Source organism: Hylobates moloch, unplaced genomic scaffold (genome assembly GCF_009828535.3).
Source record: "Hylobates moloch isolate HMO894 unplaced genomic scaffold, HMol_V3 SCAFFOLD_3, whole genome shotgun sequence".
Classification (NCBI taxonomy): domain Eukaryota; kingdom Metazoa; phylum Chordata; class Mammalia; order Primates; family Hylobatidae; genus Hylobates; species Hylobates moloch.
Window position 1 is genome coordinate 98,148,810 of NW_026652278.1, and position 16,129 is coordinate 98,164,938.

The window sequence follows — 16,129 nt, forward strand, 5'->3', positions numbered from 1 at the left end:
TTTTAAAAAAACTGCCATGAACTCATATGTAAGAAACACAATAGGTAAAACATATTTTCTGAAAGAAATGTGTATTGTAAAACCTCTACTTCTTTTCAATTTAGGATTTACTTTGTTGTGGTCAAGTCTGAGATTGATTCTGTATAATTGTTCCATGGGCTTTTAAAGTAGTGAGGTCTTTATTCAAAAGATTTGCTGATTTTGTTAGTCCAATTCCCTGTGCCTTTATCTGTATCTTTTGGGTCTATCTATCTACAAAATAAATGCAGCAAATCTAATATAACTGTATTTTCATCAAATTCTTTTTTTTTTCTTTGAGACAGAGTCTCACTCTGTCGCCCAGGCTGCAGTGCAGTGGCATAATCTCGACTCACTGCAACCTCTGCCCCCTGGATTCAAGTGATTATCCTGCCTCAACCTCCCGAGTGGCTGGGACTACAGGTGCGAGCCACCATGCCTGGCTAATTTTTGTATTTTTAGTAGAGACGGGGTTTCACCATGTTGGACAAGCTAGTCTCGAACTCCTGAAATCAGGTAAGCCGCCCTCCTCAGCATCCCAAAGTGCTGGGATTACAGGCGTGAGTCACTGCACCCAGCCCTCATCGAATTCTTTTCTTGTGTTTTAAAGCTTTATTTATAGAGAGCTTCTACATTTGGTGCCTACTTGTTTATGACTCTTATAGCTGCTTAGTTAATTTACTGGGCCAACATTATATACTATCCACTTTATTCTGTCCAGTGCATTAAACTTAAATTCTACCTAACTTAGGCTATATTTTATCACACGACTTTTGCATTTTTGCATTCGCCTGGTTCATCTATTTTCAACCTTTTCTTACTTCTTTTTCAAATCTAGCTGATAATTTGAATTATTAAGAGAAGTGGACCCAGGCACATTTAATTAATTAACATTTAATTTTACTGCTTCCCTCTTAATTATATTTAGCATTCTTTGACATTCAGGTCAAATCTGTGGTTGATATACTGTGAAATAATTAAAAGAATTCCAAATTAGAAGTTAGGAGGCTGGATTTAGCCCCAGCCTTCTGACTAAGGTATAGCCTAAGGAATACAGACTAAGGTACAGAAATCAAAGATTTCTTTTTTTTTTTTCTTTTTGAGATGGAGTATCTCTCTGTCACCCAGGCTGGAGTGCAGTGGTACGATCTTGGCTCACGGCAACCTCCATCTCCTGAGTTTAAGCAATTCTCCTGCCTCAGCCTCCCAGGTACCTGGGATTACACACAACCTGCCACCACGCCTGGCTAATTTTTGTATTTTTAGGGGAGATGGAGGTTTCACCATGTTGACCAGGCTGGTCTGGAACTCCTGACCTTCAGTGATCTACCTGCCTCGGCCTCCCAAAGTGCTGAGATTACAGGTGTGAGCCACTGCGCCTGGCCCAAAGATTTCAAACGTTCAAAGGGGAAAACAAAACTGAAAATTCAAAGTATCCAGAGCAATGACAAAGAAACACTCCATACCAAAACCTATGGAACACAGAATTGGTTGTTAGAGAACATCTTTAACAAAGAATAAGCATTAAAAATAAGGGGACTTAATATTTATCTTAACAAACCAAAAAAATAATGCCAAAAGAAAAGCAGGAAGAACAACGAGGGAAAAAAAATTAAAGCAATCCTCAAAACAATAAAATAGATACATTCCTTAGGAAAAGACAACAAAAATAGACAATTTTAGAAATGAAGAGCCACGATCACAGATAATGAAAAGTTTAAAATAATACTATGTGCAACGATCTTAAGAGAAAATGAATACTTTCCAAGTTACACTCCCAAGACTATTCTAAGAATAGAAAACTTGAAGAGGTTGGAATGGTAAAGAAGGAAGGAGGATCAGATTGATTCAACAGGTAAAATGTAACCTTTAAAGAACAGATAATTCCAATATTATTTAAGCCTGTCATGAAAAAAAAATTTATTTTTTGAGACAGGTCTTGCTCTGTCACCCAGGCTAGAATACAGTGGTACGATCACAGCTCACTGCAGCCTTGACCTCCCAGGCTCAAGTGATCCTCCTGCCTTGGCCTCACAAAGTGCTGGGATTATAGGCATGAGCCACCGCGCCCAGAAGAAGTCATAGGTATTTTTGAAAGCTCACTAAGGAAATAACATCAACCCATAACAACCACAATTTGTCTAAGTGTAGTTGAAATATACCAACCCTCAAAAGACATTTTCACATATTTTAACAATTATAAGTCTTAAAATAGATTAAGAAATATGTTGTGACCCAGTCTGAAGTAGAAAAATGGTTTTACATTCATTTTCTAGGTTTTTATTTGAAAATAGTTTTTAAAGCACCCTTTTTATAGTCAAAAGGTACATAAAATAGGGTAAATAAAAAAATAAAAAACAAGATAAAGCGAATTGTGCCTATTTAATCAGATTATAAAAAATTAGTATAACTAATTTCTACAGGATCTAATTTCCATGCTTACCATTCCATCTATGCTACCAATTACTTAGATAAGTACCTGATTAAGGACCACCATGTGATCCTGTCATAGCAGAAAAAGAAACCTAATACTATCTTTTAACAAACACTCCTATGTAATAAGCAAACAAAAAAAAACTTGTCAAGATATTTTTGCAGGCTGAAAGCAGTGGCTGACACCTGCAATCCTAGCACTTTGGGAGGCCAAGGTAGGAGGACTGCTTGAACCCAGGAGTTCAAGACCAGCCTGGGCAACAGTTTGGTGAGATCCCATCTCCAAAAAAAAATACAAAAATCATCCGGGCATGGTGGCATGTGCCTGTAGTTCCAGTTCAGGAGGCTCAAGCGGATCACTTGAGCCCAGGTGGTCAAGGCTGGAGTGAGCTGTGTTTGTGCCACTGCATTCCAGCCTGGCGACAGAACAAGACCCTGCCTCAAAAGAAAAAAAAACAAAAAAAACTTGCAATTTTGTGTGTATGAGTGTTTATTTTTATGTCAGAAATGTTATCTTGTACTACATTTTTAAATATTTGTGTTTCATTATGTTTCCTTCTTAGTCTCAAATATGCATATGTTGGATTTCCTTTTCTGATTTCCATATCTATCACTTTCTAATTCGTTTTAACATTTTCATTAATTTTGGTAAATTCTACCTGCTTTTTCCATTTCTAGACTCTGTCTCTTACTGTATTTTCCACAGTTCTCTATTATCTATGTGATCCTTTCAATTTCATCTTCATTTCAGTAATGGTTTTATTTTCTAATTTCATTTATTTTTCTTTCCACTCAACCAGCTTACCTTGCATTTTCTCATGCAATCACTCTATTTCTTCCCTGGCCTCTTATATCAACTGCTTTGTGCTCTCAGCAGTAAATACTTCATTAAGCTTTCTAAACTCATGGCAAAATGTTTGATCACAATATTCATCTTCTTTATGGCAATATTTTAGGTTACTGTTCTTCATCTGTCCTTTGTTTTTCTGTTTCTTTCTTCCTTTTTTATTTCCAAACATTCGTGGCAGTCAAGCTTAATGAATTCCTTTTGATTATTCATCTCTGAAGAAGTGCTGGTTGTCCAGAAATTGATATTTGTAGGAGGTTCATGCAGAAGGCCAGAGTGCCTCCAGTTCTGGACTGACAACTTTTTCGTGATTCAGAGATTTACCTAAGAGACAGTTGAGCATTTTACTTCTCAACAGCCAATGCAGACAGGCAGTCTGGAGGTTTTTCACAATGCAGTCATCTCCTCCCCAACTGCTATAGAGATAGACACATATTACTTCCTTCAAAAATGGCTTGTTCATGTGACTCCTTGTTTGGCTTCATTTCCCCAACTTCTTAGAATCAAACCAGGTGCAGGAAAGCTCCTGCCTTGGGCTGAAGAAACCCATTTCACTTTTGTAAACAAGGGGTTTAGGTTTTATACCTCAGGGGGGCCTTGCAGTTTCATGGGTGTTTCTTGCTGTCTCTGAGCTCCACAGCCATGGCATCCTACCTACTTATTCCCACATGCAGCCAGCCTGATGGCCACTGCTCCTGGCAACAATTCCACCTATTTTGTGGCTTGGGGTTCTTAACTGTCTTCTAGTTTAGTGGAATGCTGGGTTTGTGTGTCAGTTTTTCCCTCTCTTTCTTGTTTTTAGCTAATTGCCAACAAAGAAAAATGCTAACTTTATAGTACCATCTGCAAATCCCAAATCCAACAATTATCTTAAAAGAGTATTTTATACAAGGCAGAAACTTTAAGTGTCTAAGTTACTAAAAGGTAACAATACACTTTCCTTACTACTATTTTACTGTGGGGTAAAATACCAATTTTCATAAAACACTAATTTTCACAAGGCTGTTAAGTAATTGTTTTTATTTTTAAAACTCGTGTGGGCTGGGCATGGTGGCTCACACCTGTAATCCTAGCACTTTGGGAGGCTGAGGCGGGTGGATCACTTGAGGTCAGGAGTTCAAGACCAGCCTGGCCAATATAGTAAAACCCCATCTCTACTAAAAACATAAAAATTAGCAAGGCATGGTGGCACACACCTGCAATCCCAGCTTCTTGGGAGGCTGAGGCAAGAGAATCATTTGAACCTGGGAGGCAGAGATTGCAGTGAGTTGAGATCATGCACCACTGCACTCCGGCCTGGGCAACACAGCGAGACTCTTGTCTCAAAAAAAAAAAAAAAAATATATATATATATATACACACACACATATATGTTATTACCTAAGGCAGAAAGTAATCTGATGCTTCAATGTAAAAGATATTTTGTTCAACATATTCAAGATCCAGGGCCTATTTGGGGAACAAATTATATATATTTCACCAGCATACTATAATCTTAGTATTTGTCTTTGCAGAAGACAAAGCCTTTTTAGTAATAAAGACAACCCACGATTTGTCATGCTACAAGTCCCCAAATTCCATTTGGGTTTGTAATGAAGACAGTTAATATTATATGTATGTTCATTCCTTCTGTAAAATTTTAACTTTAGGCAAGTTTATTTTCCTGCCAGTTGCTACTGCTCTCCTCCTGGCTAGCCATTCCCAATATGTATTCAGGCAGGTTCTGACCAAAATAAGGTTTTACTACTAAGTAATTTTTATAGGAATAAATAATACACCAGTCTGGGCACAGTGGCTCACACCTATAATCTCAACATTTTGGGAGGCCCAAGGCGGGTGGATCACTTGAGGCCAGCAGTTCAAGACCTGCCTGGCCAACATAGCAAAACCCGTCTCTACTAAAAATACAAAAATTAGCCAGGTGTGGTGGTGCATGCCTGTAGTCCCAGCTACTCAGGAAGCTGAGGCACCAGAATCACTTGAACGGGGAGGAGGCGGCTGCAGTGAGCCAAAGTTGTGCCACTTCACTCCAGCCTGGGCAACAGAGCAAGACTCTGTCTAAAAATAAATAAATAAATAAAATTAAATAAGAATTATTATTATAATACAACAAAGCCAAATTACAATGGATTTTGTATTCGTGTTTTAAAAGATTCCCTTTCCTATGACACAAATAAGAGTAAATCTGTAAATTTTAATATCATGCAAAAGCTAAGTAATGCCTTATTGAAAATTTAGAGGCACCATGAGTTCATATGAAGAAAAAGAAACAAACAAACATGAGCTCCTCCTGAACTGGGCATGGTGGTACATGGCTGTAGTTCCAGCTACTTGGGAGGCTGAGGCAGGAGGATCACTTGAGCCCAGGAGTCTGAGGCCAGTCTGGGCAACACAGTGAGACACTGCCTCACAAAAAAAGGAAAAAAAAAAAGAGCTCTTACAGAAGAGCTCTTACAGAAGAGCTCTTACAGAAGAAGAATTACTTACAGAATTCCAAACAAGATACATAGACAGAGTGATGGCATTTTAAAAAAAATCACCATTTGATAACCATCACAGTTGGAATGACAAGATCATATACTGTCCTTATCACTTGTCACAGGCAAGAATTATCAATGGATGCCCTTTTTAGGAGGGCAAAAAGTATAAGAAAGAGGATACCTATACAGTTTCAATGTATCTCTCTATAAGAAATATATTAGTTATGAAGAGAAGAATAATAACTTCACAGAGGAGTAAGTTGGCATATATCACCTTAAGTAACCAAAGTCCCACCACCAGTAAATGGGATAAATAGACACAATGTGCCTCCTGACACTATGCTCTGAAAAACACTTCTGTGGAATTGCTGCCAAAACTGCATAACCTGAATCTAACCATAAGGACATACTGGACATATACAAATTGAGAGACATTCTACAAAATAATTATTTACTCTTCAAAAATGTCAAGGCCCTGAAAAGGCAAATAAAGACTGAAGAATTGCTGATTAAAAGAGGCTGAAGAGGCTTGACGCGGTGGCTCACACCTGTAATCCCAGTACTTTGGGAGGCTGAGGTGGGTAGATCACTCGAGGTCAGGAGCTCGAGACCAGCCTGGCCAACATGGCAAACCCTGTCTCTATCAAAAATACAAAAAAAATTAGCCAGGCCTAGTGGCATGCACCTGTACTCCCAGCTACTTGGATGGCTGAGGCAGGAGGATCACTTGAACCTGGAAAGCGCAGGTTGCACTGAGCTGAGATGGTGCCACTGCACTCCAGCCTGAGCGACAGAGCTAGACTCTGTCTCGAAAACAAATTAATTCATTAATTAAATGAAATAAAAGAGGCTAAAGAGAAATAACTAAATTCAATGTATGATCCTGGACCCGAAACAATTATTTGCCTTTTGCTATATGGGACATTAATGGGACAACTGATAAAATCTGTGTATAGACAATAAAATGTATCTATGTTCATTAAAGAAATACACATTAAAGTATGCAGACGTTGAAGACATCATGTCTACAATCTACTCTCAATTCATTTTTTTTAAAAAAGAATACTGTGTGTATGTAGAGAGAGAATGATAAAGCAAATGTGACAAACATTAACATTTGGAGTAATTTAATAGGATACACAAGAATTATTTGTGCTATTTTTACAAATCTGTGAATCTGAAATTGTTTCACAATAAAATTTTAAAAATAGACATACAATCAATGAAAACAAATAAAGGCAGTTAAGAGAACTCTTTATTTTCCCTAACAATAATGCTAGGATCATCTTTACTATATTCTCCTCATCAGATCATGAAAAAAAAAAAGTATTCTCTCTCCCCAAAACCTCCCAATTTACAGATGAAGTTAGTAAGTCAAGTGACTTCAACAAGATTACATGTAATTCAAGGCAAAGACAACCAAGACTATTATCTAGCTCTGACTCAGCTCAGCTACCTTTCAACTATTCCAAGTGGTCTCTTCATCCCTTTACGTTGTAGCTACCTTTCAACTATTCCAAGTGGTCTCTTCATCCCTTTACGTTGTCTACAGTCTAAACACATGATACCAAAATACTTACCTCTATCTTCTCATATATTCTCATAAGTTAGTGTGACTAACCACTTTCAGGCGATCTAAATTTTATCCTTAAAAGGCATTTAAGTATCATTGCTCCTAACAATCCTTAATAACTAGTATCAATACATATGTGAAGATAAGAATACATGTCAAACACTGTAGCAAATGCTGAACATACAAAATTAACACACTCTGTTAGGTCCATGATGACAGAGACCAAGTTTGTTATTCAATATTATAACCCCTCCTCTTAGTGGCAGTCCCTGGCATACAATAAGTATTTAAATAACTGTTGTATATTACAAAATAAAAGACAATCCATAGTATAGGAAAGAAATGTGTGTACAGATAATCACATTAGCAGTTTTAATAAAGTACCATGAGACAACAGATAAGGAAGTTATTTTCTCTTGGTAAGATCTAGAAAGGCTTCAGAGATTTAATGATACCAAAATTAAGTCTTGAAGGACAAATAAGATTTCAACAGACATGGAGGCAGTGGGGTGGTGAGAGGAAGGTAGAAGGATTTAGATTAAAAAGGCCAAAGGCAAGAAAATACTGGCCATTTCTATAGAATTTTTAAACACAGGCTTACCTATTGTTGCTGCAAGTTCTGGATCAAACGTATCATCTGTGAACCTCAAGAGCAGGCTGAAAGAGATATTAAAAAGACAGGTTGGGAACTTGAATTTTCTAATCATATGATAAATGTGTTCATGATTATTTGGTCACAAATTATTAGATGCAGATAAATATAACTGATGTAGGCCTGTTCCTAGGAATACTGCCTCAGAGCAGGTATACACAGAAAAATTAAATTACTGGAAAGGCAATTTAAAAATCCCAAGAGCAAAGTAGTTTACTATTAAATATATTCCCCATGCTCTTCTACACAATCCCCCAAGTACAAAAGGTGGGGGTTTTTGTTGTTGTTTAACTGTTCTGGTATGTTCTTCTGAGAAAATGATAATAGCAGCATGTCATGCTTTAACTGACATAGATGAAAAGGGAAAAAATAAAAGTCTCTTAGAATGCAACAAACTAGCTTTTAAAAATCTGATTGTGTAATCCATTCTGAATTCAAGCAAAACCAGAAATATACCAAAGCTGAGCATTCTGTAACACTCAGCATGGCTACTACCTAAGAGAAGATAGAGTAAAAAGAGAGGTAAAAAGAAAGATCACAGGACAGAGTAGGTAGACTCGGGCAAACACTAGGTAGAGTGTGTAAAACCAAGTAGGCAACTGGAGGCTACTGCAGGCTTTTAAAGAAAGTTAAGACAAGTACTGCTCTTTGTTTTGAAAAGTTAATACTAACAAGAAATGGAAGAAAATCAATGGAAGACAACTGCCATGGTTATGGCAAGAGAGAACAAAGGACTAAACCTAGGAAATGCTAAGAAACTAGAAAGAAAGGATAAAAGCAAAAGACACCAGATTAGAAGGATACTCTAAGATTTTCCATCTTCCAGAATTATTTTACTTACTATGAAGCAGAAGTGTCTTATTAGAAACTCTTCAAAAATAAAATCTAAGCTTTTGTTAAAGCCCTTGATTTTAAAGTCATTCAATCTTCCCTCATGTTAACTTCTGAAGTATAAGACTCTCCTAATTGACCTGTTTGCATGAATAAAATCAAAGAAACGGCCATCAGATATCTAAATTACTGAAAAATCTTATGACTCTTTCTATAGGTTGTGATTATTGCTGGTAGAGGTATGTTTTGTCCAGAGTTTTTGCAAAACATAATGGCCTCCTGGTAGTTTCCAAACCCAGTGTCATTAATTATATTTGAACGATTAACTCTCCCTTACTTGGTCTTGTTTTCTTGTGTTTACCATAAAACCAGCATCATAAAATCAAAGTAAAAAAGAAGAGTCAAATTCTGGATTTATCTACTTAACATCTTGACTATATTTACTTACTTGGAACATAGGTAACAATACTAGTAAGACTCTTAAAGACTACCTATAAAATTTTTATTCTCTCCCCAACATACTCAGTTACCCATAATTTAAGAAAAGATACATAATATCTACACGTGGTCACCACAGAAAATATTACTACAAAAATGTAAGTTAACATTACCTTGTAGACTAGTTGTAATAATATAATAATAATACAATAATGATGATATTGGGTATTATTTATTGTACATATGGCAATGTGCAGACACAAGGCCAGAGGTTTTTCTCTCATAATTGCTAATCCTTAAATGGCCTTTGTTATTAACAAAGGAGAGGCAGGGTATTGGTGGCATGGTGTGAAGCAACAAATTTTAATACAGGCTCTGGGTATACATCAGATCTTAGACAGGGGTACCCTGGTAGCCCAAAAAGTATTCTATGTATGCCTTTTTCTAGGCAGAGAGTCCGTTTCTCTATTAGACTTTGAAAGGGGCAGAGAGTCCATTTCTCTATTAGATTTTGAAAGGAACTGACAATCTCAAAATAATTAAGAAGCACACTTTTTTTTTTTTTTAAGAGACAGGGTCTCACTCTGTCACCCAGGCTGGAATGCAGTGGCACAATCACAGCTCACTAATCCTCCCACCTTAGCCCCCCAAGTAACTGGCATGACAGGTGTGCATCACCACGGCTGGCTAATTTTTTTTACTTTTATCTTTTTAGAGGCATGGTCTCGTTATGTTGCCCAAGCTGGTCTCGAACTCCTGGCCTCAAGAGATCCTCCTGTCTCAGCCTCCTGAGTAGCTAGGATTACAGGATGAGCCACTGCACCTGGCAGAAGCACCATTCTTATAGTATTGTATGTTTACACTCTCATATTTTCAAAGTTAAAGGAGCAAAATGTTTCCCATGCAGAAGTAGAGATGGAAGGAGTAAGTACCACCATGGCACTTAGTTGTGACCAAATTTATAATATACAGAGTGTGATTATGACTAATCTACATTTTTTAAATTTACAAATGAAATTCACCGAAAAAAAAAAAAATGGGAAGGCAAGGGGCATAGGAGGGACAGCAATTTAAATAATAGGTCTCTCTAATCCCTTCCAGTTCTTGATACATTCTGCTACTCTTTACCTCACCAGGCCTAGCCACAGAATTGGAGTCTTACACATTTAGGGTCTGAGAGGTTTCTATTCCAACCCCCTCGCTTTTGAAATGAAGGCCTACAGCATTCAAGTATCACACACAAGGTCACACAAGTGGCAGCCCCAGTTTCATAATCCTGATCTCCTGACTACTATCACATACCCTTTAGACTCTAACACTATGAAATACACTAGAAAGTAATCCACTAATTCGGATTAAACATATCCTTTGTTTTCCCCAACAACACAAGTGCTGTCTCACTTCCACTAGCTCCAGCTCTGTAATGAAATAGAAGCAAACTTGGTTAAAACAATCCTTTAAGATCATATCCACAACAAATGTTTTTGTACTAATTCACTTTAAAAGGCATAGACTTCTATTTCAGTGGAGTCATTTATTCTCATCTTATCCAGAAACATAAGTGCTTAAGATTGTTTTCCATAGCATATCACATAGGCCAATAATGTATATCTAGCTAGACAAATAAGACAACTTTCTCACTATATGTAATCCTTTCATGAAAGAAATAGTGATAAAAACCTGCAGCGAGCAGTTGATTATCCATTGCTACGTATTGAGGAAAAAGTTTAAAACAGATTAGGCCCACGGTAAATTTGTTTGTTTCGGCGGCATGAACCAGGGAGACTGATAAATCCACTTAACAGGCCTTACTCTACAAGGAGAACCTAGGTTGGGTGTCATGCCTTGTGTCTGTAATCCCAGCACTTTAGGAGTACAGGGTAGGAGGTTGGCTTGAGCCCATGTGTTGGAGACCACCTGGGCAACATAGGAAAATCCCATCTATGAAAAAAATTTTAGAAGTAGGGCCGGTTGTGGTGGCTCATGCCTTTGTTCCTAGCACTTCGGGAGGTCAAGGCAGGAGGATCTGTTGAGCTCAGGAGTTCGAGACAGCCTGGGCAACACAGTGAGTCCTCCTCTCTATAAAAAATAAAAAAACACTAGTCAGACATGGTGACTCATGCCTATAGTCTAGCTACTCAAAAGGCTGAGGTGGGAGGATCACTTGAGCACAGGAGATTGAGACTGCAGTGAGCTATGATCATGTCACTGCACTTGAGTCTGGGTGACAGAATAAGACCCTGTCTCAAAAAAACAGCGGGTAGAGCAGAGGAATTTTGTTTATATACTCCAGTTAACCTTCAGGAAATTTTAACACACCCTAACTCGTCATCCATGCAATACATTTAGAAAAAGTGCTAACCGACCATGTACTGGGTTGAACTACGTGAAATGACAACCAACCATTCTTGACTTCAAAAACACTAATTTCATATGCCTGAACTTAAATGAGAACGATATCTCAAGGAGAAAAGGAGAAAAGAAAAAGAAAGATTACAAGGCTGTGAAATTCCTATTAAGACAATGTTTACATTAACTTTTTAAGCCTCAAATATGTATGTGCAATAATAGATGATCATGCAAATAATTTTACTCATGCCTTTTACACGCACACAGACAAATCATGCTGGTTTGCTAACTCATAGTATTTTATTATTCTATTCCTTGGTATGTGCAAATCCTTCATTCCAGTAGACACAGAGGACATTACATGAGGAACACTATGAAAACGTGTTGTCAAACTGGTGGCTCACGCCTGTAATCCTAGCACTTTGGGAGGCCGAGGTGGGAGGATCACGAGGTCAAGAGATCGAGACCATCCTGGCCAACATGGTGAAACCCCATCTCTACTAAAAGTACAAAAGTTAGCTGGGCATGATGGTGCGCGCCTGTAGTCCCAGCTACTCGGGAGGCTGAAGCAGGAGAATCGCTTGAACCCGGGAGGCGGAGGTTGCAGTGTCCCCAGATGGCGCCACTGCACTCCAGTCTGGCAATAGGGCGAGACTCCGTCTTAAAAAATAAATAAATAAGTAAATAATATCAGAATATATTACATAAGCTTTCAAATTCTGAAGAAGCTTTTAAAAAGTAAGACTTTACGAAGTGACTTTTACAAGTTATTTGAGGAGAGCTTTCATTCTAGTTTGTAGAATTAAGGCTACTTCAATTTATGAAATATAAAAAATTATTTGAAAGATATGTGTACCAGAAGGTATAGCTAAAATATGAAACTGATTACAGCCCCTGGAGTGTAAATGTGGTTTAAGGATCAAGACGGCCTTGAACATAACCTACTCATAATCAGATGGCAAGAATGACATCACCTGGAGAACTCTGTTCCAAGACCTGGATGAAATCACAGCCCTCTAGCAACATCCACCTAGATCCATGTATTACCTTATACTCAACTCCACTGTCAATATTATTTTCCCCAAGGAAAAAGTCAAAAATGAAAGGACAACACTAATCTTGTCTCCATGGGATGTGGCAAAATGAGAAATAACAATTACATTTTATTTTCAAAGGTGGCCCACGGCTGAAGCACTCGGACCTTACACTAAAGCGAAATTTTCCAGCAGTCACAAGATCCAGTTCTTTCACAGCCGACTAATAAAAAAGTAAAAGAATCGACATTAAGCTGCGCCCGAACAGGCCAGGAATGGGACCTAAGGCGTCACGAAACTTCCCGAGGACATTATGTATTTAGAGAAGGCCCCACAGAAACCCTCAAGTGGGAAAGTTATGTCTCCCGGGTCTCGGGGTGACAGGCAACCTCAACCCCGAGGGGCTCGAGGCGAGGCGCCCGCCGGTCAGATTCGGGCCCAAACCAGCCCGCCACGCCCTGAGCTCCGCGCAGCAAACCGACCGGCCCAGTGGCGGCCCTCGGAATGGTGTTTTCTCGGCGCTACAGGAGGGAGAGCGACCCAGAGAACTTGGGCCTGGCAGAGGCCGGGAACCAGGCAGGCGCGGGTGGGGAGAGGGGAGCAGAAGTCGCGGGAGAGCGCGGCCCAGAGGCCGAGGAGGGCGCAAGCGGAGCCGGCCCGAGCCCGCCGCTGCAGTTTACAGTTCCCGTCGCGGCCCAGGAGACAGCAGCCACCGGAGCAGAAAGAGCCCAGCCACCCTCGTCACGACCCGCACCTCCGCCTCACCTGGACTTGCCCACCCCACTCTCGCCGATGATGAGGATCTTCAGGGTGGTTAGCACGTCCTCGTCCATCCTGACCCCGCTCCGCTCCGAGCCCAGCTGGCCGCCCGGGTGCGCCTCTCAGCCCTTCAGCAGAGTGACCTGCTGCGCATGCGCGCCGCTCCACTTCTGCCACCTTCCTTTCACGCCGGGTGTTCACGCTGCCGAAGCCCTGGACTCCCCAGTTCCGCCTTGAGGTAGGTAGCTCCACGGCTGCTCGACCCAGAATCCCCGGCTTTTTTCCGGACTGCGTGTTTCTCCCCTGCGCAAGCGCAGGTGGGGAGCGCTGTGTGTGACTTTGTTGGCTTCTTCTTGAGGTCTACCTCCGCCCCAACATCAACCTCACCCTCCTTTCGAGTTAGTGGGAGGGCTGAGTCAGGAGAATATCAAGCTGTTTTATTTCAGCAGCTGCTCATAACAGCTGCACTGCGGTGGGAAAAGCACTGTGCTTGAAGCAGATTATCTTAAATTTAGGTCCAACTCTACCTTATAACTGCCTTGTCATACTACTCAGCTTTCTTAGCCTTTCTCCATCTCTGAGAGACACAGTAACACTTCTTAGAACATCTGCTTCTTATTGTTATGAAGGTTAAATGAGTTAATTTGTGAGGACATATTGTTAACCAAAGTGCTCTATAAAAGGTGTGATCAGGTATTAACTTGCTGGCTTCCCCTCTGTTATAGTGGAGAGCACCCTCCGCACCCTAATTCATCTGGAAAGGGAGGCGTAGACTTCAGGTAGGTCAGGTGCATTACTTCTGGCAATGCAACTTCAAGCCAACTCTCCCTCCTCATAAGAACTGCAAACACCCAGACTGCAGGAAGTGTATGTCTACACCTTGCCTCCTGCATTAAGTTGTAAATCTTAGTGAAGGTACCAAACCTCATTCATAATACTTAGCACAGTGCCTGATACATGGCAAGCACTCAATAAACCTCAGTTCTCTTGTCTTATTTCCTTATACCTGCAGCTAATGTCATATACAATGGATATTTGATTAAAGACTACATATAAATAAAATTTCAAATGTTAAGAAATTAATTTGTTAAATAGCTGGAAAAACCCTTTCAAAAGATATCCAAATGGCTTCTCCTCCTTCAGGTCTTTGCTCAAATGTTGCATTCTTAAAGAGGCCTTCCCTGTCCATTCTACTGAAATATGCAAATCCCTCCAGCATTCTCTAGACCTCTTTACAGTGTTTTTCTGCATAGGACTTAACCACTCTCTGATACACTATATATTTTACCACTTTATTAGAAGTCTCATGAAGGCAAGGATTTTTTGTTTTGTCTACTGGTATGTCTTCAGTATCTAGAGTACTTCATGGCACATAATATGCGCTAAATAAATGTATGCTGAATGAATTAATTGAATGAATGTTGTAGAGTCCATTCCTAACTTTAGAGAATAATGTCAATGAAACAACCTCCACTTCTCATCAAATAGCCCTTGAAACTTCAGTCAAGTCTATCTAGCTTACTTTTCATTATGACAAAAAGATCTTATTTATGAGGTTCACAGTATTGTCAAGCTCTCCTGCTCTGGGGTCCCCAGATCCCTAGAAATCCCTGAAAACCTTTCAGGGGGGTTGCCAGATCAAATTATTTTCATAGTTAATATGTTATTTTTTCATGCACATTCTCTGATGATAATATAATGGAGTTTTCCAGAGACTATATATTAATAACATTTAATAGCAAAACAGATTGAAGGCAGAACAAGATATGTGAACTTACTAGTTTTCTATATTAAGCCAGATATTAAAGGGATTTCCTAAAATGTAAAACATTGCCACTGTTCTCAATTTTGTTTTGTTTTAAAGTAGTTATTTTCATAAACATTTATATTAACTGGTAATAAGTTTATTATTGTTTTTAAGTAAGTTAACATGTTTAAAATTTTCTCAGTTTTAATTTCTAGTAGGATAAATAAGAGATGTGATCTCTTTGGGGTTCTTATAATCAAAAGCTCTTTCAGGTCCTCAATGATTTTTAAGAGTATACAATAATTTGTACAACCAAAAAGTGTGAGAACCATTGCACTGTGCTATTCACACCAAGATAAATACAAAATCAAAAACTTCATCAATAAATCCAGGGCTATCTCTTGCAACCTGTAATACTGTTGACAGATTTTGGCAATATCATTTTCTCTTGGATTTCCTCCATCTCTTGGCCATTTCCTCTCTTTTTCTTTTCTTTCTTTTTTTTTTTTTTTAAGAGATGGGATATTGCTATGCTGCCCAGCACATTGCTATGCTGCCCAGGGTGGACTCTAACTTCTGGGCTCAAGAAGTAATCCTCCTACCTCAGCCTTTGAGTAGCTGGAACTGCAGGCATGCATCACCACGCCTAACTAATTTTTTAAAAAATTTTTTAGAGATGGGGTCTTGCTATGTTGCTAGTCTCAAACTGCTGGGCTCAAGCAATCCCCCTGCCTCAGCCTCCTGAATTGCTGGAATTAGAGGCATGCACCACCGCGAACGGCTCCTCTTGGCTATTTCTCAGTTATTTTTCTGTGATCCTCTAGCTCATTTTTTAAACAATTTTGTCTTTAGGATTTTAGCCTGATTTTATCTTCTTGCTCTACTTACACTGTCCCCGGTTGTCTTCTTGGCTTCTTCATCCCCAAATTTATATCTCTGGCTGAGATTTTTTTCCTGAGGTTCAGGAC

The 16,129-nt window shown here is 39.2% G+C and overlaps 1 protein-coding gene across 3 annotated transcripts in view; it reads right to left on the reverse strand.

Moving 5' to 3' along the window:
• The window catches only part of RAB18 (RAB18, member RAS oncogene family), a 34,096-nt gene extending 20,498 nt beyond the window's left edge, over positions 1-13,598 (reverse strand). The window contains exons 1-2 of one of the 3 annotated variants that reach the window (XM_058436600.1): positions 13,421-13,598; positions 7,953-8,008 (exon numbers count right to left, since the gene is read on the reverse strand). In XM_058436600.1, coding sequence (XP_058292583.1) covers positions 7,953-8,008; positions 13,421-13,488 — 124 coding nt within the window. In that variant the 5' untranslated portion in view covers positions 13,489-13,598. The remainder of the gene's footprint in view (positions 1-7,952; positions 8,009-13,420) is intronic. The other 2 variants (XM_032144539.2, XM_032144531.2) reach the window with 2 other exon arrangements.
• Positions 13,599-16,129: the final 2,531 nt, after the last annotated feature.